At 31.7% G+C, this 27550-nt stretch overlaps 2 protein-coding genes across 2 annotated transcripts in view; one reads left to right on the forward strand and one right to left on the reverse strand.

Moving 5' to 3' along the window:
• Window positions 1–9952, reverse strand: part of LOC136970299 (ubiquitin-like modifier-activating enzyme 6) — a 68743-nt gene extending 58791 nt beyond the window's left edge. The window contains exons 1-5 of the mRNA XM_067264712.1: window positions 9933–9952; window positions 6617–6673; window positions 5898–5992; window positions 4989–5017; window positions 4801–4895 (exon numbers count right to left, since the gene is read on the reverse strand). Coding sequence (XP_067120813.1) covers window positions 4801–4895; window positions 4989–5017; window positions 5898–5992; window positions 6617–6639 — 242 coding nt within the window. The 5' untranslated portion in view covers window positions 6640–6673; window positions 9933–9952. The remainder of the gene's footprint in view (window positions 1–4800; window positions 4896–4988; window positions 5018–5897; window positions 5993–6616; window positions 6674–9932) is intronic.
• Window positions 9953–11180: 1228 nt separating this feature from the next.
• On the forward strand, window positions 11181–27225 carry LOC136970301 (ribosome biogenesis protein WDR12 homolog). The gene is made up of 13 exons (XM_067264713.1): window positions 11181–11314; window positions 13434–13519; window positions 14117–14220; window positions 16712–16818; window positions 18580–18695; window positions 19882–20036; window positions 21293–21338; window positions 21627–21715; window positions 24038–24178; window positions 24272–24377; window positions 26321–26453; window positions 26545–26668; window positions 27100–27225. The coding sequence occupies exons 1-13, from the start codon at window positions 11250–11252 to the stop codon at window positions 27136–27138; spliced, it is 1311 nt and encodes a 436-aa protein (XP_067120814.1). The 5' UTR covers window positions 11181–11249; the 3' UTR covers window positions 27139–27225.
• Window positions 27226–27550: the final 325 nt, after the last annotated feature.

The raw sequence follows: 27550 nt of genomic DNA on the forward strand, positions 1-27550 counted from the left end.
TACAAATATATGACACTATAGAAATCTAACACATAGAACAATGTTTATTAATTAACAAATCAATTATCACTTATTTCCATTCTTTGACTCATTCCTTAACAAGATGTAACACTTCAATCTTCTATTTAGCCATTTATTTTAATTGTTTAGTACTTTAGATAGATTAATCTTTCAAAAATATTCAACATTAAAATAAATAACTTCTTAAATAAAAGTTTGGAATATTTTATTTTTAATTTTTAACATAATTAAAAAATAACTTAACTAAATAATAAACGCATTTAATGTTTAAAATTTTGGCCATTCATAATTTGATTAGTAAATTCAAATTATGCTAAATACAAAATATGAAAAAAAAAACAAAATTGTTTGATTCAAATACCAAAAAGATTTCTTCAGAGAAGTTTGATCAAGCTATCATAAGTTCAGACAAAACTAAATATTGGGTACGTTTGTTAAGTCGAACGAGTTAAACGAGAATGACGTCATCGTTATTCTTGTTTCGTTAGACTTTCCGAACGATTCCTTTAGAAAATGGCCGTTTCTAAATCTGAAGTTTTAAACATTGTTAGTGCAATTGTATCTGAAGTATTTTTTTCGGATGAATCTGAAGACGAGATTGGAAGTTATGTAATTTTAGAAACTTCAAAAAAGAGAAAAAGGAGACTGCATATAAAAGGATACGTAGAAAGTGTCGTTCCTTCGTATTTAAGCGACGACTTCCAACGTCATTTTAGAATGAAGCGATGCACTTTCGAAATTCTTTTGGAAAAATTAAAACCGAAATTACTAAATTCTTTCGGAAGACCTTGTTTAGATGCAAACAAGCAGATTTTGTCAGTAATTTGGCTTCTAGCAAATCAGAAATCATTCAGGTAAAATAAACTACTTAATAAATTTTAAAGCTAAATACTGTATTCAAATTTATTAAATAATGTTTCAAAATTAGATAAGCCAATAGTTAAGTGATAACATAATTCATTGTTACTAATTATGTACGAAATTTGCCAATATTAAAGATTTACAAATAAATTTATAATTTTCTTAAAGAAATTCCTCAAGTCTGTTAAACTTAATGAAGTTAATACAAATAATTTGTATGGTAATATTGGTATTTATTAAATTTAAGTATAATTAATAAGTTTTTTATTTCATTATAGGTCAGTAGCAGACAGATTTGACATATCAAAATCTACCCTGTATAGCTACCTGAATAAAGTTTGTAATGAACTCATAAAAATGGTAAGTGATGTTATAAAATGGCCAAAATTGGAAGAATATGCCCATTTAACCAGAAAATTTAAAAATATAGCTAGTTTTCCAGGTATAATTGGTGCAATTGATGGGTGCCACATTCCCATTAAAGCTCCAAGTGAAGCAGCGGAAAAATATATAAACCGGAAGATTTTTCATTCTTTAATTTTGCAGGCAGTCTGCAACCATAACTTAGTTTTTACAGACTGTTATTGTGACTTTCCTGGTTCTGTCCATGATGCCAGAGTTTTCAGAAATTCTGAAGTGATTCAGAAACTTAACGATTCTTCATTATCGGATTATCACATTGTGGGAGATGCTGCTTACCCACTTATGGTGTCATTAATGGTACCATTTAAAAATAATGGTCACCTAACTGCTCAAATGCATACATATAATAATAAGCTGTCAAAGAGCAGAATTGTTATTGAGAGAAGCTTTGCATTATTAAAAAGAAGATTTAGACGGTTAAAATATTTTGATGCAAATAAAACATCAATGTTTCCCCTCTTTTCTGGAAGTAGGATCTCAAGAAACAAATGGTATTGATGGTGTTGTCTCCCAACCTACTTATTAATGAACTGCATATATATCCTGCTGCAAAGAAGGCCCTTTCTGCTTCAGGGTCCTCAAATAATCATAAATCATTCCGTCACGTGATTCTTTGTCGTCACAACTGACTGTAAATTAGAATTACGCACCAGGACTAGGAGAAGAGTTACTTATTTTATTTAGCGCGAAGACACTTCATTTAGCGAGAGCAGAAAGTCAACTGGCAATTACATCAGCAGAGGTAAAAGGGCGGGCGGTGCGGTATAGAGAAGGGGGTGTAGCTTGTCCCACACTTAACGGCAACGTCACTCTTGCCATCGAGCGATAGTGCACGTAGCAAAGCGGCAACATCGACAACTATAGACTTTTGCACCATTATTTAGAAAGTTAATTGAGTATTTGCAGATCCGCAGTGCTGGATTAGCAGTCCGCAGTGCTGGATTCAGCTGGATTGCTGGATGAGGGATCCAGCAATTGCAATCCCTAGACAGGGTATGACCGCTAAGATATACAATCGGTACAGAAAACGCCGGTGAGTCCTGAGAGTCAAAACAGCAAATCTCTTTGAGAAAATCAAAAGAAAAGAGAACTAGTAACAACTAAGAAAGAAAATACATAATTATACCAGTGAAATCCAGGGGACTGCAAAGGTATATTTGGACAGTTTCATCATGATACATGAAGCAACAGGTACCCTTTTTCTAAGACTTCTTTCTTTGTAAATCTATCTCTCCCTATCTAACATCTCTTCCCTCTTTTAGCATTAATTAGAGTAAAAAAACATAGGCTGTAAGGTAGTTTTAAGCAAGGCTGATCTTTGTGTATACTTTTGTGATTTGAACCCCACAGGTGTGGATCTCGAAAAGTAGTTGAGAAAATCCTTTTGTGTAACGATCTTGATTGTACTATACTGTTGAATAAAAGTATTCACTAACAATGCACCAGAGTTGGGACCTAATCTTTTTTTGTGTTCATACGGTATAAAGTTTTGTTCTTCACATTATACCTGTTTCTTATCTTCGTCATGCTGAAAACTACACATAAGACTAAAATGCTAACAAGCATTCAAGAAGTCACTTTATTAATGTGATAAAACATTGTTGAAGACATTTCATATCTGATCTTCAAAGCCACACAAAAAAGAAGTTTGAAAAACACTAGCAACTTAGGGCAATAGTAGAAAAGCAATGATCTCCAACTATAGTTGTAAAATGGTCAGCTTTGTCAAAAATAATTTCAAAAGATTAAATGACTCAAGAATATAAGTTAGTAACTTTATGTTATCTTAGAGAAGACTAGAATTCAAATTAATCAATTTCATATCATTGGTGTATATAAATCTATTGACAACCAAATTAAAATAATAGTTTAAATTTAATCTGAAATTGATGATAAAATTTCTTTTGGATTACTCTCTGAATATGCAGAAACTTGGGTTTTTCAGATCAATATAGGCACCAAAACTTTGTCAAATGTTTTCTTAAATTTTTTTAATTCATGTGTTAACCAATAGTTTGAATTTAGAATAATTCTTTTCATGGGATTCACTCATATAGCACACTCAAAATGACTGTAAACATTACTTAATTTTTGCTTAAGTGAGACAGTAAAGCTTACGAAGGATTACCAATCAAAAGAACACAATAATCTAGGCAGGCCCTTCCAATTGGTTTGATTCCTCATGGGAACAATGGTATGGGAAAACATCATAGACCAGACAGAGAAGTAACAATAATTCCAAACAGACCACACAATCTAAAGCCATCAACTAGAGTGAAAATGACATCCATACAAATAGAAAAAAAACAAGATCAAGGAACAAATAAACATAGATGGAAAAATTAATGTGTTGCTTAAAATTAAAAATAAAAATACATTTCATTCTTAAAAAAAAATTTAGAGGAATCTAACTGATAAACAAATAGTTCAAAATTAACCCAAAAAATATTGGACAAGCTAATCACAACACAATAAAATTGTATAGGTAAAAAATGTACTAAAATAAATAAAGAAAATAATACAAAATAAAAATATATTCTCACAAAAGGAAGTTAGGGACATTGATTGATGCAATAGATTATGAACAGTTTTGGTATTTTAAAGGCTAAGATGGAATCATTGTATTCAAAAATTTTTTAAACATGTAAAATAGAATTTAAAAAAATAAATAAAATAAAATTCCATTGCCATGTTGCCTAACCTAGAAAGGCTATTAAAACTGTATGACTGTAAACAGTTCATATTATACATTGAACTGAGAGATAACAAATTCTCAGTGATTATAAAAATGTTATGGTCATCTTTCATAACAGACTGCAAAAAATAACTCTTGTTCTTTAAGGATTCTGCATTTTGCAGAAATATTGTGAAATATTGCATATTATTTAAAGATCTGTAATTATGTAAGAAAGGTAACTTGATAATACGAAACTGAAGTCACAAAAAGACAGAAATAAAGCATCCGCTGAACTCTAGCTCATTGGAGATTTAATAGCACATACTACACTGTTCTCATTGAAATGTCCTTTAAATTTATTTGAATTTTAAAAATGTATCTGATAATATATTCTTGTTCTTCAAACTTTCTTTGAGATAGTTCACATTTCATCTTCAGAGAAGATGAGATATGAACTATCTCAAAAACTGTTTTATTGCACTAATAAAGTAAGTCCTTAAATGCTCATTAGCATTTTCATGTTGTGATGTTATGGAATTGTTACCTACTAAAAAAATTTACAAGAAAACATGCAATTTAATACATTCAATGAAACTTTCAATATAAAAAAAGTTAAGATAAGATACTAAAATTTATTTTTTAAGTTTCATCTTTTTTCAGTTTGAATTTAATAAACATCAATCATCATTTAATAAAATATGAAAACAGGAAAATAAATAATGTTAACTAATGATATATTGTCTACCTGTTAACATTTCAATACTTGTTTTTCTAAATATTAAAAGTAATAAAGGCAAAAGAAATTATATTAACTGTACCTATTTGTATTTACATGATTATTTCCCCATCTTATTAAAAAATTGTTTTCTATATCGCTTTCTGATACATTTTGACTGTCTTGAATAGTAATATGCTAAACAAACAAAACACCACATTCTGTTAAATTTGATATATAAAATAACATGATTTTAATAACTAATTGTAGATAACATAACATAATACATACTTTTATTCCACTTAAAATAAGATTCTTTGCTGTAAACAAAAATAAAATCAAAAGTAAATCTAAATATGTATATAGTATTGTATAAATGATGACATTTATGTTGATTTGATAATTACCATTAATGTATCAAGATCCTTAATTAATATACAGGATGTCCCACTTATTATCGAACCCAGCTTTTCTTTAAAAATTTTGACACTATTTGGGCAAGCAAAAATCCCAATGAGATATATGAAGAGCCCTTTCATTCCAAGAAAATTGTGTTTATTGTGGAATGTCCCAGCAGCACATAACTGGTCGCATCTTCTTTGATACAACCATCACAACAGCTGCATATATGGAAATCTTTAACACCTTTGTAAATCAACTGGATAAAACACTCTCCATTGGATACTTCCAGCAGGATGGAGCAACATGCCACACATCACATACCAGCATGGCCAAAACTCAGAATTTTTCAGTGGCTGCATTATTTCAAAGGGACTTTGGCCACTCTGCTCACCCAATGAGCAGGATCTGAATAGGAAAGTTTATACAAACAAATCACTAACCATAGACAACTTGAAAGCAAACAACACTGAAGCAATTCATACAGTCACAGCTGAAGTATTGGCAAGGACATTCTGAAATATGATACAATGGGTTCAATGTTCTCTGGACACAAATAGTGGCCACTTCCAACACAAAATGAGGTAAGCCCACTTCAAATTTCATTGCAATATCTTCATTACTGTCAAAACTTTTAAAGAAATGCCAGGTTCAGTAGCAAGTTGGACACTCTATATAAAAAATTTTTGAACAATTTCTTCTATTAGATATAATTACTTATAAATATTGACAGTCAGGAAGCTATATTATATGGTTTTAAAAAAATTTTAAAATATTCTTTTCAATAATCAATACATTTACCAATTTCTGCTCCTAAATTTGTCATTCCGTAGATTAAAACATGTTCCTCAAACATTAATGAAATTGCATCTTCTCCAAATACATATTCTTGATGACTAAAAAAATTTTATAATAACAATAAACATTGATTTCCATATAAAAGACAAAAAATTCTATGTAGATGATTTTTAATTAGTTTGAGGTTGATACTTTAGAAATTAAATCATAAATTTCATTTTCTTTCATAATTCAATCTAATTTTAAAACAAAGAAAAAAACAATTTATTGCATAAATTGTGCTTTACTATAATTGAAATCCATAAATCTATTAAGTTATAACTTCAGAATCATTAATGAACTGAGAAAAATAATTCAAAAATAACAATATATCATTAACGTAAATTAATTAAACATGTTTTTACTTCATAAAAATAATTTCTTTAATCATTAATAATTAAATCATTTTTTGCAATTATAAACAGAAGCATTTTTATAATTTAGAATGAAATACTGTAAGAAACATCCAATGATGTTATATTCAATAAATTTCTAAAAATAAAAATCTTAAATTCTTATTAATTTAAAACTTTTTTTTAATTCACAGATAAATTTATCTTATTTTGTAAATCAGAAAAGCTTGAATTTTATATGACAATAGACAAAATCAGTAATTGTTACTTAAAATTTTTAAAAGTTATGTTTAATTATGAATATGAAGTATATTGATAAGGATAACTTACCTAAGATATAATGATTGATCCATATTAATTAAAAATTCTATGATGATCTTACATTTCCTAAAACAAACAAACGTTTAATTCGAATGTCCTTTTAGATGATAAAAGAAACAAAATTATAGATAGATATTTCTTCTTCCAATAGCAAGACGAGTGATCTTTATCACGTCTCTCTTAATTATCCACAAGAAGTGTGATAACGAGCAATGTGATAATGATCACTAGTTTCTCTATTGGAAGAAGAAAACTTTACTTACGGTTACGGTATATCAACACCATTTTAATAATTTTATTAAACAGTTAACAAAAAATATAGACTTTACACAGGTTTACAAAATACACATCAAGATATACTCTGGGCCAAGGGCATACCCAGTGAAAGCAGGGAGGAACAGTTGCCCCTCCCTAGAAGAAAAATTGAAGTGTAGTAATTGACACACAGCACAGATGTATCAATTTAGTATATTTTGAATAATACAATAATTAATAATTCAGTTTTAAATAATGAATATTGTGATTAGACTAGAGCCTAGAGCCATCTGTCATGAAATCTTACAACTATTTTGCTGTTTGTTGCTATTCCTGTACTCAAAGAAACTAAGAGTTGCCCCCTGCAGTTCAGATCCTGGATATGCCGCTGCTCTGGGCTTATTTTTTATTATTATTGAAAATGTATAGTATATGTATATAATACTATATAGAGATGTAAATTTAAAGATTATGTATAAAAAGTTTAACAAATTAATTATACTTTTTTCCTACAATATTATGACAACATAATAATTAGAAACATCTGCTAAATTATAAAAATCAAAATATATTTAATTCAGAAATATATAAATTGAAATAAATTATTCAGAATTCCTGTGCAATTCACACATTATTTAAAGATATATATATATAAATTACACTTATTGACAAAAAAAGAGTTAAGCACCCAGACAGACTTAGGCTATCTGATATAAATGAAAGTGGTAAATAAGCATGTCATAGGCAGATATTCAACTGATGTTGGTTTGGAATTAAATGGAACAACAGAAATTTCTACCAGAGGGCTTACGTGTAGATATCTGATAAAACAGATTACAGCCACCATACACACGCCTTGTGTATTGTGTACAGTACATTTTAAGAGGAGTTCTGTGAAGATGAGGAATACCTAGAAGACGTAAGACACCACTATCAGCAACTAATGAACTTTGAAAGAGGACACATCATTGGGATTCACAAAGCAGCCTGCTTTCTGAAGCTATATTACATATCCTTTCTCACAATGTGAGTATGGAAAGATGTCAGAACTAGTGGGTAACATAAAGGGACTCGCACCCATCAGGAAAGCTCTGGTCAGCATATCTGATCAATTCTTGGTTCTATCAAACTAATTCACTTCTGTATCTAGTATCTTCTGATGACACAGTGCTAAATGAGTTGTAAAGCATAAAACAGAGTTTTTGACATGTCTGACCACACCAGAAAGAACATAAGAAAACTTTGGCTTGGTTTGGTTCACTTTGATGTAAAACAAAACATATGGATGATCTGCTGAGGGATAAATATCTTCCAGGAAGACTTTCTATGGAAAACTGGCCCCTATTTAGGTGTTAGATGTGAAGAAAGCCCAGAAAACTCCTCATAATCAACCCATTGGTGAGACACAAACCTACAACTAACTGCAGCATTCAGTAGTTTTAGTCATTTGGCCACTGGCGGGTCAGAAAACTCTGAAGATGATCTGCACATCTTAGCAACAGGTAAACTAAATTAAAATAGACTGAACTTCTTCGAATTGCAGATGTTTCTAGCGGCTCACTTTCCAAGGTATAATTAATAATTAGAGTATTTTCCAACTGAATCAAATTATAAAAGAAAAAAATTTCAGTTAATTATACTTATTAGAGAGGTTGCGGCCGAAGTTTTCATCTCTAAAACGTGAATGTCAAACATTACCATCTTCTAAGCCTAGAAGTTTGACAATGGCATTTGGAACATTATTGGAATCATGCACAACATTCCAAATGCCATTTGTCAAACTTCTAGGCTTACGTGATGGTAGCACTCAATGTTCAACGTTCATGTTTTAGAGGTAAAAACTTTCGCCGCACCCTCTCTATTACTTAAAAATCTTAAATATAATTAAATATCAACTAATTATATTTAAAATTTTTATTTATTACAAAATCCCATTAATGCACTGACAACTTCACTTTCTTTTACATCCTCTACATTTTTCACGAACCATTCAAAATCCTTCCGCAACCACGTTGCACAGGACTTCTTTGGCAAAGGTTGCTCTTGTTTCTAAGATGATGCTTAGTTTTGAACAATTACACCTCTAACAAGATGACTGGAACCTTACCAGAGCCGTAGACCATATCTACAGGAGAGTAAAGTCAAAAGAACCATATATCTATGTGCAACCCTTGTCAAGATACGGCCCCCAATTCAGCACATGCAATTGGGAGTTGTGCTGTGCTCTCTGCTAAAACTATTGCATTTAACTATTTAGCCTGGGCAACTATGCCAGCTTAGAGTAGTCTGCTTGACCATTTGTGTAGTACTCAATGTTATATAGTTTTAGGGAGTGTGGGAGCTTGCCACCAGGTGTCAAGATGTGAGCGATAGCAGGAAGTTTTGTATGTCTTTTCTCTGGAAAGTTCTGTGTCTTTTCTACGTGTTCTGTACGTAGTCATGCACCGAAGTGCAAGACCACAGAACGTAGAGAAAAGGCAGTTTACCAGTACACGGTAAAAAATGGCCTTCGGAGGTGAATATCTTGCAAAGGGACATACAGTTATGGTTTCTTTGACCTTTTTGCTCGTAAAGGGAATCTACAATTCTGGAGGGCGGAAAACTTCTCACTCTGATCACATCTTATCCAGGTATTGTTTCTTTTACTTTCTTGCTTGTAATGGGGGCCTACAATTCTGAGGGTGGGATACCAGTAAAAACTGACCTTTGGAGGTGAATATCTTGTGAAGGGTCACATACAGGTATGGTTCCTTTGGCTTTTCTTGCTTGTACGAGGGTCTACACTTCTGGGGAATAGGAAACCCCTCATTCAGAGTTCACATCTTACATTAGTTTTTTGTTCGTACAGAGATTGCCTGTAACTTTAGCAGGGTGTCAATGGTATATGAGACAAGTTTTTCATTTTGAAATGTTTGTCAAGATTCTAAGACGTTCTGATTTAATGTTTACTATAAAAGTTGTGTATGTGTAAAGGTGTGCATTTTCCACCTGTTGTTTCATTATAAAATGTCTCTTCTAAACACAATTTAATGTTATTTCTAATGAAGACAAGCAGACGATTTAAATTTACCTGTAAAGATCTTTACGACATCAGCGCCCTCTCTAAAATGGTTATCGCGCGTCTACATACACGAATATTTTTAATGGAGAAAAAACAAATTTTCTTTAAGTATATATTAAATTTAAAGTACTTAAAATAATTCTAAATGATAATTATAATAAATTTTAGAATAAATTTCCAAATACAGTATTTTTATGTTCTCTCTCTGAGTTTTACGTGTATTCCCCCCCTTCTTTTTAAATGTTTCTTCTCGATATCCTACATTAGAAGAAAATTGACTAAATAAAAACTCAGTAAAAATAAGAATTAAAGATTTCAATAAATTATTTTTCCAAACATATAGCAACAACGTTATTTAACGCTTGATAATTCTTTGTTCTACTACGCACATGATCAATTCCTGAATGGTCGAGCGATCAATGTAGCAACCTACCGCTCTGGGGACCCGGAGGAATCCCAGACGAGTCGAAGAAGGTCCGGGAATTTTTCGAGTGACGGTCCGTCCGGCTATGTCAGGTCCCGTCCCTCACCACCCGGCGTCTCCATTGTGGGTCTGGCAGAACCCATAAGACCCTTTGCTTAAAGAAACTTTTTTAGTGCCCACAGAGCGGAAAGAATTTTAAAAATATCCCTTTCTAATGCCTACAGGCAGGCGAGGCCGGATGGCCGAGCGGTAAAGGTGGCAGCCTACCGCTCTGGGGAACCCGGGATCGAATCCGAACGGGTCGAATAATCCCCAGGAATTTTTCGGGGGGTGGTCCGTTCGGATATGTCGGGCCCCGTCCCTCACCACCCGGTCGCCCCATTGTGGGCCTGGCCGAACCCATAATGGGCCTACTAAAAGAGGCCCTCTTAGTGCCCACAGGGCGGAAAGAGTTAAAAAAAAAAAAAAATAAAAATATCCCTTTCTAATGCCTACAGGCAAGAGTTTGAAAAAAAAACCGCGTGGTGTTTATCATTTTATTTATAAATTACTTTATAAATAAAAATAAATTATATACAAATACTTATTTGTATATAATTTAGCGTATTTAAAGTTTAATTTTAAAATATAATTTATCTATTAAAATAAATTATTTTTTATAAAATAATTTTTTAATTTGATATTTACACGAAAATTATTATTTTATTAAATAATTTAAATTATCATTATTATTTGTATTTAGTATTTTATAAATATGCCTACAATATATTTTATATTTAAAAATGTTTTGTTTATAATTATCGATCGTTATGTCGCCATCTGGTGTTGAAATTTTATTTATGTACAGTACAGTCCATGTGGTCCCATTTGAAAGATTATTTATAATTAAGTAATCGTTAAAGATGGATGATTTGGATACTCAAAGTATTTCACGTGTTCAAGTTAAATTTTTCACTAGACATACAGAGTAAGTTTAAAAATACAGTTTTAATTATCTTCTGGATGATTAATAATTTATTTAAAAAATAAATGTAAATGTAACTTTAGAATGAAGAATCAATCACATATAATGGGATTATTTAAATATTAAATACTCTTAATCAATCATCATCCGAATCTACAGATGTGTTTATGATTAGAAAATCATCATTTTTTTTTGTGCAGAAGATGAATATATTATTAAAATTATAAAATACTCATTTTGCTGTATAACTGCACTGAATTGATTTTCATCTCCAGTCATTTTATGTGGATTTATAACTGTGGAATTGGCACTGATGGATTTACATTGAAACTTGGTGATGAACTTTGAAAATATGAAAAGTATGATGTAGAATTTTATGCCAAATACAGTAAAACTTCTGTAACTCTAATATTTTTATTAACCTGAAGCAAATTAAGTACTTTGTAGGTTTCAATGGAATAGCATAGGGATTTAACATCTTCAAGCTGAAGTTTTCGTGGTCCCCTGACACTAATTTTCATTAGTTTCAACTTCGTCGACTTGAATTTTTAATATTTATTCTATCAAAAGTGATCCTGATTATTGGATTTCCATGAAATTTTCAGGTAGTCGTTGTATCTACTATTCAACACTCATTTGCAGACAATGTTCCAGTCCAAAATGAGAAGACCTCTGCCTTTATCTCAACACGATGTACCTGCAAAACTGTTCAATTTCATTTGTTACATCAAACATTTTGCTGGAATGCATTACAGTGGCATGCCGTCCATGGAAGCTGTGGAAGCACCGCTTCCCTTGTATTTTCTAAAATATAAATACATATTGTGTGATTATTTTCATATTTTAACATACTTTGAATTAATTAAAATTAATATTTTATTATAACTGCATTATGTATCTTATTTCTATACTACATGTGAAAAAAACGATAAGATTTTTATTGTATATTCAAATATAAATTCGTGTATGCGTATTTTCAATGGAAGCACAGTACTGTCAAATACGGGACAGCTTCCATGGCGAAAATAATTGAATTGTGTAAAGCAGCTAGATTATAGGCATTTGCGCATGCAGTTTACAGAGTACCAACCTCACTCAGTTTAACTCAACTACACACTAAAATATTGTATAATGCTTCCAATGATTCTATACAGGACTGGCACAGCTTCCCTATCACCAAATGTCACCACACGCCACTGATGCCTTACACAGGCTGATTCTTTATATATTGTAAGAGAGGTAAAAATATAAATCTATTCAAAATTGGCATTTTTCACTCTGTTGTTCTCTACTCGAAGTTTTTTCTGCACCTTGCAACTTTGAGGTAGAGAAATTTTACCAAAATGTATGTTATTGCCTATTTCTTGTTATGTTAAATTGATTAGAGGGCTGTTTGATAAGGTATTGGCTTACTTTTATGAGAGATCTGGACAAAAATCCAGGCAATATTCTTTGGGTAGGAGATTGTGACATCATTCCTCGTCCCTCACTTATACTGATTATTCTTAGGTTAGGCTTGATATATGATTAAATATTATAAATGAGGGATTTTGTATTGTTATACAAATACATGTGAATAGTTGATTTTTGAAATCAACTGTTAACTACTACTGTGATACCTTACATCAGCAAAGCAATCCTTAAGGTAAGGCTTATAAGGTTATTATAAAGTATTCAGATTTTACAGTAAACAGTGTAAAATTGCTAACTTACTTATCACCGCTAATATTCTAATAATGGATTTCCATTGGCTGTATTATTACACGTTCTTAATTCAACTCTCAATTAAACACCCACTAATTAGATACATGTACTATGTTCTGAGCAATTGACATCAAATTTAAATTAAAGAAGTGAATTATATCAGCATCGGCCAAACCTTGTTACGACAGCAGTCGTATATCGTCTATCAGAAATACAGGCTCTACATTCTCTATTGAAACTGTATTTTACATAATGGATACGTATTCCCATATGTTTAATTATAATCTATACATATAAAAATCAATTCTTGTTGTTTTGTCCTTACACAAATCTTTATTAATATTAAACCGATCTGGACCGAAGTTTGTAAGAGTCTTGTTTGATATTTGAATTTAGCCAATGCATTTATTTTTTACAGATATTCAATTCCAGATACGACGTATTCTATTCCAAGTCATGTGACATGCAAAGAACTTTGCACTTTTATTAATAAATTACTTTCAGGTAAGTTTTTTTTATCATTTTCTATGAATATTATTTAAAGTTTTCATTTTGTTCCATAATGATTCTATATATTTCAAGCTAAATTTGAGTTAATTAAAATATAGTTTGATCTTCACAGAAATGTTTGTATTAACATTATACTTAAGTACAGTGTGTGTGAAAAGTTTCTGTGCATTGAAAAGTTTATAATGACATTAAAATCATATGTGGAGCATTGCATACAAGACCTGTAATTTGTATGTCTCGTGTTTCAGCTTTACTGTAGATGGGTTACTGTTCGCTCACATGTTTTGGTTTTTGGACTACAATTTTTGGAAGACTTCTTTGCTAATTGTATAATTTCGTCTGGAATCTGGCTTGCTAAGTCTCTGGACCTCCTGGATTTTGATGTTTCTGAGGGATATTTTCAGCATTTGCTGCAGGAGAAACTGCAATTTTTATGCAAAACTTCACATAAATCATTTCCACTGCACAGTGTTTTTTCAGACACTCTGTACAAAATAAGGTAGAAAGTTTCGAGTTTTCATATGAATATAATGAAAAACTTATTTTTTTCTTCCCAAGTTTATTGTATTTCTTATTTATTTTTGCAAATAGATGGTTCCGAAGAAGATAGGAAAATTGCATTTGATTTTTTGATTAATGGAGAAATATTAAGATTACCTTTGCAACAGTTTCTCGAACAAAAAGAAATTTCATTGGTAAGTTTAATAATATAAAAATTAATTTATTTTTATTGCCTGATGAATTGCTGCTTGTATTTTGTAAACGTTTCTTCAAATACTTATTACTCTTCATAAAAATTCAATAAATTTATATATAAAACAAATACACACCATGTATGAGAAGAAATTTGATCTGATTTGTTTTCAACACTTTTACTACTTCCAAAAACTAGTTGTATGTAATAAAAAACACACCAAATATAATAAAAAAAACCAGTAAAATCATTTAATAATACAAACATTTTTGTCCATTACCCACAAATGTCATCAGGTGTATATTAACAAATACTTTAAGCATTCGGACACATTTAAATATAAAGGTTTTGTATTTAAATATTTAAATGTATTCAATCACTTAAAGTTGTTCTGTTTCATATTCTTTAATATATACCTGATGATGTTCATGGGCGACAGACAAAAATGTTTGTATTTTTAAATGGTTTTACTGGTTGTGGGGAAATTTTGTGTGTTTTTCTTATATATTTCTTATAATCTGAGCATTTCTGATGCACCCAGATTAACTTAAGGAAACGTCAAACAGGTTTGAAAATTGCACGCGTTTTTGTTAGTTGGTGACTATATACATTGAATATTTGCTTTTATTGTAGTACCAATGAACCTTGTCATTTTACCGTTTGATCATCTCTTAAAATAAATTTTGTGATATTGGATATGAAAAAAATGTTTAGGACCCTACGTATCTTTCTTCTCTTCTATACCTTTTCTTTCTGTACAAACAGAGTGTATAAAAAATAGTTAGGAAAATAATCGGTTTTGTATACAAAGTTTAGAATTTTATAGTAGACTTTACCTACTTGAGTGTTTTATTTTAATCAGGACTTATTACACTTGTAGTATGGAAGGAAGAAAGATTTCTAGGTTGTTTCTGTTTTTCTTTTTATTACTCCCAAATGCATTTCAAACATTTTCTGTCCCTCTTCAGTGGGTACAAAGATAAAATTAGTTGGCACAATATATTGAGGTTAAAATACATAAAACAATTTTTATAATATATAATAATAATCATATAAACTTTTCCACCTACATATTATACAAGTAGTATACAAAGTTTAGGACTTATTAATATCAATTTATACATGAGTACAGGTGATTGTCTGTTGTGACATCACCTCTATAAAGTGATAAACAGTGTGGTTATATAAAGTCTTTTATCAATGCTGGGATGAAATTCTAGTGACTGGCAAAGGAATAGTATTGTGAGATCTGGAAATTCCCCTGAACGTAAAATTATAATAATTGTTCCCTATATTGAATTGAGAATTTTTCCTATTATAAACATCCTTGCTAGAAAATGTCCTGGCCGAGAAAATATGCGTCCCTGGTCGTATAACTGTCAACTATCCATTGTTCTTACGCTGAGTACAGATCATCTTGCAACTTAAGTTTATAGTTAGCGCCCGAATTCTCCGTATTGTTTCCAATCCCGGGAACACCTGTGGCCTAATCACATTCACGTGACCACTTTCCCAGCAAAAAGCTATATAAGATGCTTCCTTCCCCCTCGCAGGGGAGTCGATCATCAACTGGTAGATAGAGGGTGTGCCGAAGATAATTAACTTCTCTTGCTCAAAAATAAGTAACGTCTTTTGTGCGAAACTGTGGATATCCTACCGATTTGGTATACGGGTACGACGCTATAGAACATTAGATTGTCTAAGAGGTATGGAACCTGTTTATGTGAGCTCTTCTCTCTCCTCGCATGGTAGGGATATATAGCTATATATATATATATGTCACCCCTTTAATGTCAGATTTTTGTAACTTTTTTTTTCATTAAATCGTTGTTATTCTGTTACATGGTGTCTTGTTTGCTTGAATATTTGTCTATCACCTTACCACGACTCCACCTTCCCTCCTACATTCGACTGCATGAAAAAGTAGTCCTGTCTTTATGGGGACCCTACCGACAAATAAGCCATCTCTGACTCGTGGGCAAGTTTCTCCGACTTGTTAGCCGAAATTAGACAGAGGTCCAACTTCGTCGTACCTCCTCGGTACCCACAGTATTGTCAGTATACAAAAATCTAGTTGTAAATGTGAATTTCATTGTTTATTAGAAATCAGTGTTTGTCTTTATAACATAAGTCCACATCATGGATTGGAAGGTCACTTACTTTTAGGTCCAACATAATGTTAGGAAGTTGTCATCATCAGTGAATCTGTAGCCATTATCAAAAAAACTAGAATTGTTTTTGGGAATTCTTACTTTATCATTATTAGTTGTATGTAAACAACTTTCTCATTGATCTTTGCAGTTCCTTTCTCTTTGTCAATACAAGAACAAAACAAAAGTAGATTTATGTGCAAGAGTTTGGAATTTATTATATAAAGAAATTGTTTTTTATCTCCTACTCCAACATCAATTGTATTAAAAACAAACATAAGATGCTTTCATTTTCTGCTTTTTATATTAGATGAATCTAATGTTTTATTTTTAATTTTGTAGGAAACTGTTGTAGAAATAGAATTTATTCCTTCTTATCCTGAACCAACACCAGAATTAAGTCTTGCTTGTGATGATTGGGTTAGTGCAGTGCGGGCATGTGAGAAATGGTAAGCTGGTTTATATAAATATATTTTATATGATTAGAATGCTAGTAATTTTGATTTTTGTTTTATGTAAAAGTCCAAAAAAATTATATTAGCAATTGAAAACATTATTGTTTATATATTAATATTAAGTAACCTTTCTTTTTGGTGGTTTTATTAGCTTCTTTGCAGCTCATAAATGTTAATACAAATTTGTTATAACTGTTTTATCAATATATATATATATATGTGTGTGTGTGTGTGTGTTTAACACACACACACACACACACACACATTCTTATAAGTACTATTAATTTTTATTTATGCTGTAATACGTTGCTTAGCACTATTCTATAATAACAAATGTAAAGGAGTCTCTTATAACATACCATCAAAGCATGTCAGAAAGGTGCATGGTCCTCTCTGAGGCCCAACCAGATAAATGATGGTGGGGAGGCCAGCCTTCTGTCAACAATGGTTTTATCTTTTGGAAATTATCCTCTAGGTATCCAAGAAAAAGAGGATCTCAGACTTCCATAGACTGTAACACTCCAAAATCTGTTGCCACCAAACTACAATCCTAACGTAGGATGTGCCATACTGCTAGACTATCACAAGCCCATTTGTAATAGTGCTGTCTTTTTATAATGCTATTGTTACTAAAAATATGAAAGAATGGAAAAAAAACATGTTTCATGAACCAAATGCTTGTAATACACTAAAAGCCATTAGTTATAATTACATTCATTTAGTTAATCAGTGTGTTCTACATGTTTGTGTTCCTTTCCATTACTCCAAGCTTATTGTGATCATTCTATATTTCTTGTCTCTTAGATCATAACTGATAGCTTAGTACACAGGCAAAGAGAAATGTTCTCAATACAATTTCCTGCTAACAAGAATTAGTGTAATAGAAACAACTCATGTCTCTTTGAATAATTTTAATACATTGTAGTGATATCGGACCTTCTCGTCCTCCCTCACTTGCGGTTTGGTCGAAAAGGGTGCAATCCACCTACACGCGGTAATAAAGGGTTGTAAAAGGGGATAATAAATATAGACAAAGAACCATAAAGAGGAAGGGAGAAAAAGGCGGGAAGAGGGACGGTGAGAGGAGTTCGGGACACGAGAGAGGAAGGACGAAGTGGTGGTCCCTGAGTGTAGATTAAAGTTATTTTGTGTGGATTATCTGACTGTTTTTTGATTTTGTGAGACGAACCGACGGGGTGGAATCCGCTGTTTCAGAACGGGTTCCCTACATACATTTTAAAATTATTTAGAAAAAAAAACTTGCATTGATCATGTTTATTGGATTTCAGTTGGAGAGGATGGGAAGGTTGGACTACCATTATTAAAACGTATTGTTGTCGGGATTAGATATGTCTTGAAAGTTTCAGCATTCTGTCTTAATTAGAAGTGGATAAATTTCAAGTTGCATTATTTTAGGACGGGATACAAAGCAAATTAAATAAAAGCATTTAAGAATAGTCAAGAAAATGAGAACAGCTCACAGTTAGCCACTCATTCTAAATGTAAACTGATGTTCACGATGCTGTTCAATATAATGTACAGTACATTACTGTATTAATCTGTGTTTAATATTACCAGTGTTTTTCATATTTAATATTTACAGTAAATAAATAAAAAATAATCTAATTAAGATTGCATTCTATATTTAATATTTAAATCGTGTCATTTCAGTTAATGTGTCATTTGTCACTTACGTATCATAATTGCTACATATTAGCATAAGTTTTTCTTAATTTATTTTTGATCATCAAACAGGATACTAACGGGTTGTTATGATAATACACTTCACATCTGGACATCCGAAGGAGAACACAAGTTGACCATTCCTGGCCATATTGCTCCTGTAAAATCTGTTGCTTGGATTAGTATTGGTAAGAAAAGTTATATATTATTTTACATGTATTTTAAAGTCCTCTTCTTTGTTCTTGTGTTTTTTCTACTGGTGAAGAGTCTGCTTTCTTGCACACTTTCTTTCACTTGACTTGATTGAAAGCATCCTTGGAGACATTATCCTCCCTCAGCTGCTTTTGCAGTTACTCACACATTCCTCCTCTACATGGGCTAAGATGCAGCACTGTCTTTGCTACTAATTGTCTCTCACTCCCTAACTATATGCCATATTGGTGGAGTCATACTTCTTGCATTTTTTCAGTAATAAGTGCCACACCCATGTCCCTTGATGTTTCTGTTGTGGTTGAATCAGACCCTAGCTCTGAGTTATCTTGGGCAGATCTTGTCCTCCAATGCTGATGTCATTTGTATGTGGGCTACTCTTCATGTATTCCATGTTCAGAATATTTAACCTCATTTCATTCTTTTCTAATTGAGGAGCTGGATGGAAAAATGTACAGTATCCTACACTAGGAATTTTTAGAGAAAAGGAAGGATTTGTGTTTTAATTTATAAACACTTTAATATGCAATGGTTTATTAGCATGGGTTTACAACCTGCAACCGAACCATGAAAGTTTCTTAGAAGACAGTTCGATTATGCATAATTGGAAATTTGCTAATAAATTGTTTTTTGTACTTTTGCAATCCATCTCCTCAATTATTCTTTCCATTTATATCAAGACTGCAATCTAGGTTTGCACCTGGATTGCAGTCTCGATATAAAGGCGTGTCGGGGATGGGTTGACATTATGTAAGCAGTGACTGTGTCCATTCCAAGGCTAACTAAACCCTTGGAAGGAGAATCACATTGGGAGAAGTTTGTGCATTTGTTGACATCACCCTTATACTTCCAGATTAGCATTGTGATACACCCAAGTTTAGGGTATCTAGAGATGGTCATGAAGAGTTTGATGCTGCATGGCATCCCAGCAACTTCCATGTTTCAGTGGAGATATCATCAGACAATTGGTTCATATAATATTTTATTAGAGCTGGAATGAAAGTGCTTATTGCTGAGCTTTTTCTTCTTGAATTATCTGAAATGTTATAAATAGTTTTCCGAATTTTACTAAATAAATCTTCACTCAATTACAATTTCATTAATATAACTATTTTGTAAAAAACATTGTTTAAAAATCGATTCATGAGGATTTTGCTTTTACAGATAATCCTGTGAGCATTTTTGTCAGCACTTCTCATGATGAAACTGCAGTTATTTGGAAATGGAATCAACAGATGAATGCCGTGGAATGCATTCATGTCTGTCGGGGGCATGCAAGGAGTGTGGATTGCGTCGATGTCAGCTTGTGTCGGAGAAAGGTAATTTGTATTAATTAAACTTCTAATGAATTATTTTGTTTATATATCATACTTTAATGTTCATTATATATTGTATATTTGAAATATGACAGCTTTATTCATTTTTCCTGTTCACTAACTTACTCAGTTTCTATTTCTAAGTACTTTTAGTTCCATAGCCTATCTTTAGGGACATTCATCCATAATATTTTACATTATATATCATAAAGGAATCATTAATTATAAACTTTGCTTAACACAAAACTCTCATCTATGCCACATACTTTGATTATTTTTCATTTGAGTTGCCTCCCAAATCTTCAGGGATGTTCAGTTTACATTACAATATTATGAAACAATGAAAATTATACTTACAGTCTACTCCATACAGCAAATTTTGATATTTGCTATTTAAGTCAGTTTCCATTAGAAGTTGAAAAGGTGACTCTTGTAATGTTTAATTTAAACAATTATGAACCAAAAGCATTTGGAAATAGAAACTGTAAGTGATATAAACTCTTAGTTAGTCATGTATAAAATTTCTGTTTAAGATTGGAGTTTGAAGTGCAGTAAGTTATTAAGTTTAGTAAGGATATGTTGTGCCGACCAGTGGTCGAGTGGTTCTGTCGCTAAACACTGGGAGTTCGGTTGCGGATTCGCACCACGCTCGGACGGACTGGTCACGTGGAGTTTTCTGGTTTTTCTCCCCGTTAGTAACACCTGAATAGGAGCCAGCTTCCCTTACAAGACCTCATGGAAGGCATTCTTCTCCACACTCCAGAGAAGGCAACATGGAACCACTCTGGATGTAACTTCCCCCAGGATACACCTTGGCACATTACTAATCACTTATTAACCTGTTCCACGTGCTCACCGACATCAGGATGTTCTGATATGGCACGCAGAGAGAGAGAAGGATATGTTAAGTCATGTTACAGTATGATTAACATCATACTATATTTAAATGACTGGATGTTGATTGGTTAGGATGGCAGCCTACTACTTTGGAGGACTCGGGATCATATCTGGATGGGTCGAAAACCCCGGAAATTTTTTGTGTAGTATTCCATCCAGATATGTTGGGTCTCATTTCTTGCATTCACCTCATTGTGATCCTTAATGGCTTGCAGATCTTCTTAGTGCTCACAGGACAAAGAGTTTAAAAAAAATATATATATATTTTATGCATATATGTGCATGTAAATTTAATTTAAAAATATAAAAATTAAGATTTTATTTATTAAATTAAAGATTTGATTAATTTCATATTTTTTTAGTTTGCAACCGGTTCTTATGATCATATGCTGAAGATCTGGTCTCTAGGTAAATATGAATATTTTATATTTTACTGTTGTTTGAAAGTCTTAGAATTGAATTTGAGTATGAAGTGTCAGGTTTTTTATTACAAAAATTGTAATTGGACATTGAGGAGGATGCCGAAATTATTCATAATTTCCAGACAGATAGAATGCCAGAGGTGTCATTTCTGATCCACAATTTTCAGTCCAATTTTTTGTTATAAATCACTCTTAATGTTTAATAAATCTTTAATGGAAAGTAAATAAATAAAACAGTATTAAAAGTCTAATTTTGAAATTGTATGATTTACAGATTTTGAGAATGATCAATACATTGATAATGTTGAAAGTGAAACAAATAGGAAGAAAATGAAAACAGAGAATGGTGAAACCAAAACCAGAGTAAGAATTAATTTGTGTAAACCAGAAATAGTAATAAGATAAACTTTTTTTATGTATTCATGCTATCTTGACTTAAACTTTTATTCACCTTATAAGAATTCATATAAACGATCGGTTAGATTTACCTTTGGTAGTCAAAATGGCGGTTCATCTCTGATTCCAGCATACAGAAGGGAAACAGTGGGTTCGCATGTTCTAACCTAACCTAACCTATTCTAATAAATGATCATAATTATTACCAACCAAATTATTAGAATAGGTTAGAACGTGTGATCCCACTGTTTCCTTTCTTCTGTATGCTGGAATCAGAGACGGGCCGCCATTTTAACTACCAAAGGTAAATCTAACCGAATGATCAATTGTTTATATAAAATCTTTGCCATGTTCTGGCTGTTCTGAAAACAATGAGCAAATTTTTTTCTCAATTTTTTTAAATTCCAAATATATTATATTGTTGCCTGAATTTTTGGCTATCACAAACTATTTTTCATTATAATTTTTTTTCAAATCTGTGTTTTACTCCATTGACTTGAGAAAACTTATGTACAGTGATCTCATGAAGGTATATATCTCTTTTGCGATTCTCTCTATATCAGATGTAATTTTGTCATGCCTAATTCCTGTCATAAAGTGCATATTTCAAAGCATTAAAAAGGTAGTAATCAGAAAGAGCAAGATACAGGGTATAAAAGTGAATGGCACAAGACAGGCCCACTGAATTTTTGTGATGGCTTCTTAGTACACATCATGTATGTATGGTCTTGCATTTATCTGAAGAAGCATTGTCATATCTTTACAGATACTGATCCTCTTGAAATGCTTCTTCAGAGAGTTTCAACAGACTCAAATTGAGTGATCACTTGACAATGTGTCTATCAAAATCACTTCTTTGTTGTTTTCACTAGCTGAGGGCATTAGTGAGGTTGAGGCCAAAGTTTCAAATGCAAAAACATGTACATTGGACATTCAGTGCCGCCTTCCTGTAAACCTAGAAGTTTGACAATGGTGTTTGGAACATCAAGCATGATTCCACCGACGTTCTAAATGCCATTGTCAAACTTCTACGCTTATAGGAAGGCGGCACTGAACATCCGATGTACACGTTTTTGCGTTGAAAACTTGGGCCTCAACCTCACTATTATCTTAAACTTTTCCTTCACGGGAAAGGTAATATGGTACCTCATTGGCTGAAAGTATTGAATCATATCTTATCATCCTTGATGAGAAGAAATGTCATCTACAACTTGTTAATTAATAAGCAGTTCCAAACAGATGATTGTTCTTTGTTATGCTTGAATGGATCCAGTGGACATGTTTGAATATCCTGACTAGCCAATGATTTTGTTGACACTTCCATTACTAATACTAAGTTTAATAGTAAGTTCTCTAGTTCTGATTTGTTGGTTATCACAAACCAAGTAAGTTCATTGCAGTGTTTCATATATGACAGTTGATGGGAGATCTGAACATATATCAGGTTGTTTGCCCAACAACTGATAGCACTCTTATCCACTGCCATGTGATCATAGATTTTTTTAATGCTTTGAATATTTATGTGGATTTGTTTTCTCCCAAAATAAATTTGATTGCTGTTCTCTGTTTAGAACCTGCATCATTCACAAACACCATTTTAAAACACCATTTCATCTAAGATACATAAACACAACACATTTATGTTTATGAATCTAGTTTGTCAAGATAAAGTGCAAAATGTTTATCAAATAAAATTCGACTGGGAAACTAATGTTTTGAATTACTTTCTATTGATATATTTACCTCAACCAATACAATAGAATTTGAATTGAATGCAGTAGCAAGATGATATGTATTAGTTTGCATATCATTAGCATATATTATTTTACTACTTAACATATTGGCAGTTACAGAGTATGTTACTACTTGGCAGACTTAAAGCCTGCAACTCCAGGAGAAAAAATATATGCAGCCTGCCAGAAACTTATGACGCTCCCTTGTGGTCCGCATCCAGTAAAGGTTGCCCACCGCTGCACTAGAGATTACTAGCAAATGTAATACCTATCTAGAAAATCCTTAGTTATCATTTTCTAAAAATTTCTGCATATAAGTATAGTATTATTTAATAGAATTAGTTTTTGTATATTTGAAGCATTCAATCACTTGCATTCTAACTTTTTTCTTCAGTAACTTGGTAAGCTATTTTAATTACACTTGCTTTCCTATAGTATTGAATATACATATACATATATATAATTTCTCAACTTTTAGATAGAGATTTGTTATATTTTTGTTTAAAAGAAGCTTTTATAACTTCATAGTGAGTTCAACTTTTAATACTTTTTTTAGGTCCCATTGTTAACTTTATCTGGTCATTCGGAAGCTGTGACAGGAGTGCAATGGACTGATATGAATGAATTATGTTCAGCATCTATGGATAACAATCTTTCTCTTTGGGATGTTGAAATGGCAAGTTTAAAATCTCAGCTGGTAAGACAATGCAGAAGTTTTTTTGGAATCTTAAATGTCACATCTTCAAAAAAAATGTATGTTTACTAATAAAACACTTCTTTTTATTTTAAGAATGGATCAAAGCCATTTTTTGATATTTCTTATTCTCCTTTGTCTCGACACATAGTGTCTGCTTCGGCTGACAGACACGTCCGTCTCTGGGATCCTCGGATTAAAGGTAACTTCTCATAATGAGTGGCACATCTTCCATTTCATAGTATATACAAACTCTATCTATTGCTATGTAAAATTTATCCTGAAAAAATATAAATATCCAAACCTATAGTTATAATTCGGCAATTGTTTGACTTTAATACATATTAGATAAGCAGGAGTTGCGGGTTCAAGTCCTGTTTCGAGCCAATTCTTTTCTTCCAGAATCTTCTAAATTAATTATTAAAATATTAATTTGATTATAATTATTAAATTTAGATGCCTAACATCTGCCTCTAGTGCCAAATTACTTAGCATTTAATTAAAAATACTAGTAGTAATATAGCCTGATGTAATTCAGCAATCATTTGGCTTTCTGAAAAAAACTTAGGATAGATAAAAATAACTACTTTATTTCTTCTTCTTTTGTTTGATTTATTAGTGTTTTAGACTTTAAAAAAGTAAAGGAACATCTTACAAAATACCATTAAGGTGTGTCAAGGAGAGGGGTATATGATCCTCTATTCATAACCTGGCTAGAGAAGGAATTAGGGTGGCTGGACTTGTGCCAGTGCTAACTTTACTTCACACTCCAGATCATATTAGAAAGGATGCTGGGTGACGTGAGACCCACAGGAACTATGACAGTTAGAAAGCTCTAAGCAGTGACGTACCCAGGATCTAAACTAGAGGAGGGCAACTCATGTTAGTTTTGAGGAAGTCGGGAGGGAGAGTGAGATTTCACAACAGATGGCTCTAGTCTAGTCACAATATTCATTATTCAAACTGATACTAAATTGTGCTATGTGTCTTTGTGTCAATTTAATTTAAACCACACTTTAATTTTTCTTCTAGGGAGGGAAAGTTGGGTACTTACTTGCTGTCATCACTGAGATTTAATCACTGATTAGCTGCACAGTAATCCAACGTCATATCATTAGACTACCACAAGCCTATTTTGGATGTGTATAATACAATAATATATTATTTAAGAAAAAGTTTTATCTTAAAAATTCATCCTTTATTAATGCAAAACATTGATATGTGTTGAATATTAGCTTCAATGTCCAGCATTGCTTGGAAAAATACAATTAACATGCTTAACTCTTATTATAGTTAGATAATGGCATATAATACATAGTGTACATAGAATTTCCAAGTTCAAGTTAAAATTTTAATGTTGTTTCTCCAAAATAAAAGTATTCGATGATGTACTGTACATTGGCTTGAGAATGGCGTAATGCTGAAACCATTGCATTTAGGTATATATACAGAAGTTGGAGTATTTTAAACTTGAATATGCAAGTAAGGAGTCATAAATTTATCTCAATCCATTATATAACCTGGATGGTTCCCATTTAATGTTTAATGACAACCAAGTAGACGTGAATGTTGTCTGATACAGTATAATCTTTTAATCTATAATTGTTTCTTCTTCAAGATGAGTCCACTGTACTAAATAAAATTGCATCTATGATGCGATTCAACATACTTTGTGTTACTCTTGCCATGCTATAACCAACCGCATTACCTAAACTGCTGCAAGTCAAATATATTTTAGAAAATTATCTATTTAATTAATTTAAACCTAATGCATTTTAAAATCTAACTGTAGAAAGATATTTCTTTAAAAAATATCAATAAATTCATTCATAAAGGAGCACTTTGTCCTCTTGCAACCAGTGAAAAAAGGATCTGCAAGAACTGGTATTCTTCTTTCTGTGTAATAAAAAGAATGTAATTTGTTGTAGTTTTGCTTCATATTCCCTTTGATGTTACAGGAAATAGGAGATAATTTCAATTGTGACATCTAATTCACAGTCATGCAGAAACATACATATACATTTATAAGATAAATTATTCTTTCAGAAACTTTCTTAAGGAAATTTTTAATTTGCAATTAAAATTGATCTGTTGACTTTCAAATGATTTTATTTCCTTTTAACAAACTTACTATTTTTATTTTAGATGGATCAGTCGTTCAATGCGCATTTACTTCTCATAACGGTTGGGTTTCGGCCGTTCACTGGTCTCCCGTCAGCGAACATCAATTTATATCTGGATCGTATGATTCTGTTTTGAAACTCTGGGACACGCGAAGGTAAAGTATATGAAGATTTCCATTAATGTCATTCAGATATGCTTAATTATTTGCAAAATCAGTATGCTAAAACATTTTAATCTAATTACAGTCCAAAGGTGCCATTGTTTAACATGCTAGGACACGAAGAAAAAATTCTGTGTGTGGATTGGTCGACACCAAACAGAATTATTAGCGGAGGTGCAGATAATTACATAAAAATTTTCGATTCTCGGGTAAGTTGGTGTAATTTCCATTTTATATTTCCAACTTTATTCAACATTCTTTACTAAAATTTATTTTTCAATTTAGTCGGACTTACCTTCATAATAGTTAATAAAATATCTAAGTCAGAAGCCATTTAACATTGACAAAAATCTTTCAATGATAGAGATGTTTACATATGTATCATTTTAAGCCTGATTGTTATATTAAAACCAAATTAAGTACCGAGTAATTTGAAGCCAAATTACTCGGTACTTAATTGTTAATAATAATGGTAATAGAGCCCAATTTAATTCGTCAATCATTTGGAATTTAGTCTATCATTTTATCAAATGATAGACTAAATTAATTCTCGTATACATCAATAACAATTGAAGTTCTGAAATTAATATTAAGCTTCGTGTAATCTTCAAATTAATCAAGGTTTAAATTGTATTTTTAGGTGGAAGTTACCAAAGGAGAAGGAAACAGTCGATCTTGAAGTCCGCAATTTCAAAATATAATTTATGGAAAGATCTTATTTGTAAATTTAATAAAATTCCAATAAAATAATCTTTAGTATTATTGATATTTTTCTATTGATTTTTAATTTGGGATAAAAGAATGCCTTTATTGTCGATTACATTACTTTATATTTAATACATGTAAATAAACTGTTTTTATGAATGTTTATCTAGTAAATATATCCATTGCGGTATTCCATAAAAGGAAAGAAGAATTGGAAATGGATTCCTAGATATAATATTTAAAGCTTTATTCCAGTGTTTTTCAACCAAAGTGCTGCAGCCCCTTAGGATGCCACAAAGTTTAGGGCCGATAATAAAACTAGATTTAAAAAACAATACCGAGACTATTATTTTACATACAGGTATTTCGACAAAATTCAATGGACT

Source organism: Centruroides vittatus, unplaced genomic scaffold, assembly GCF_030686945.1.
Source record: "Centruroides vittatus isolate TY-2023 unplaced genomic scaffold, ASM3068694v2 contig_1907, whole genome shotgun sequence".
In the NCBI taxonomy this organism is placed as follows: Eukaryota; Metazoa; Arthropoda; class Arachnida; order Scorpiones; family Buthidae; genus Centruroides; species Centruroides vittatus.

Excerpts from the sequence above, each read along its gene's own strand:
- LOC136970301 (XM_067264713.1), top strand. The coding sequence starts at position 11,250 with ATGGATGATTTGGATACTCAAAGTATTTCACGTGTTCAAGTTAAATTT. Across the intron at positions 24,378-26,320 it reads CTGGGATCCTCGGATTAAAG|ATGGATCAGTCGTTCAATGC; the intron begins GTAACTTCTCAT and ends TTTTTATTTTAG. Across the intron at positions 26,669-27,099 it reads TAAAAATTTTCGATTCTCGG|GTGGAAGTTACCAAAGGAGA; the intron begins GTAAGTTGGTGT and ends TTGTATTTTTAG.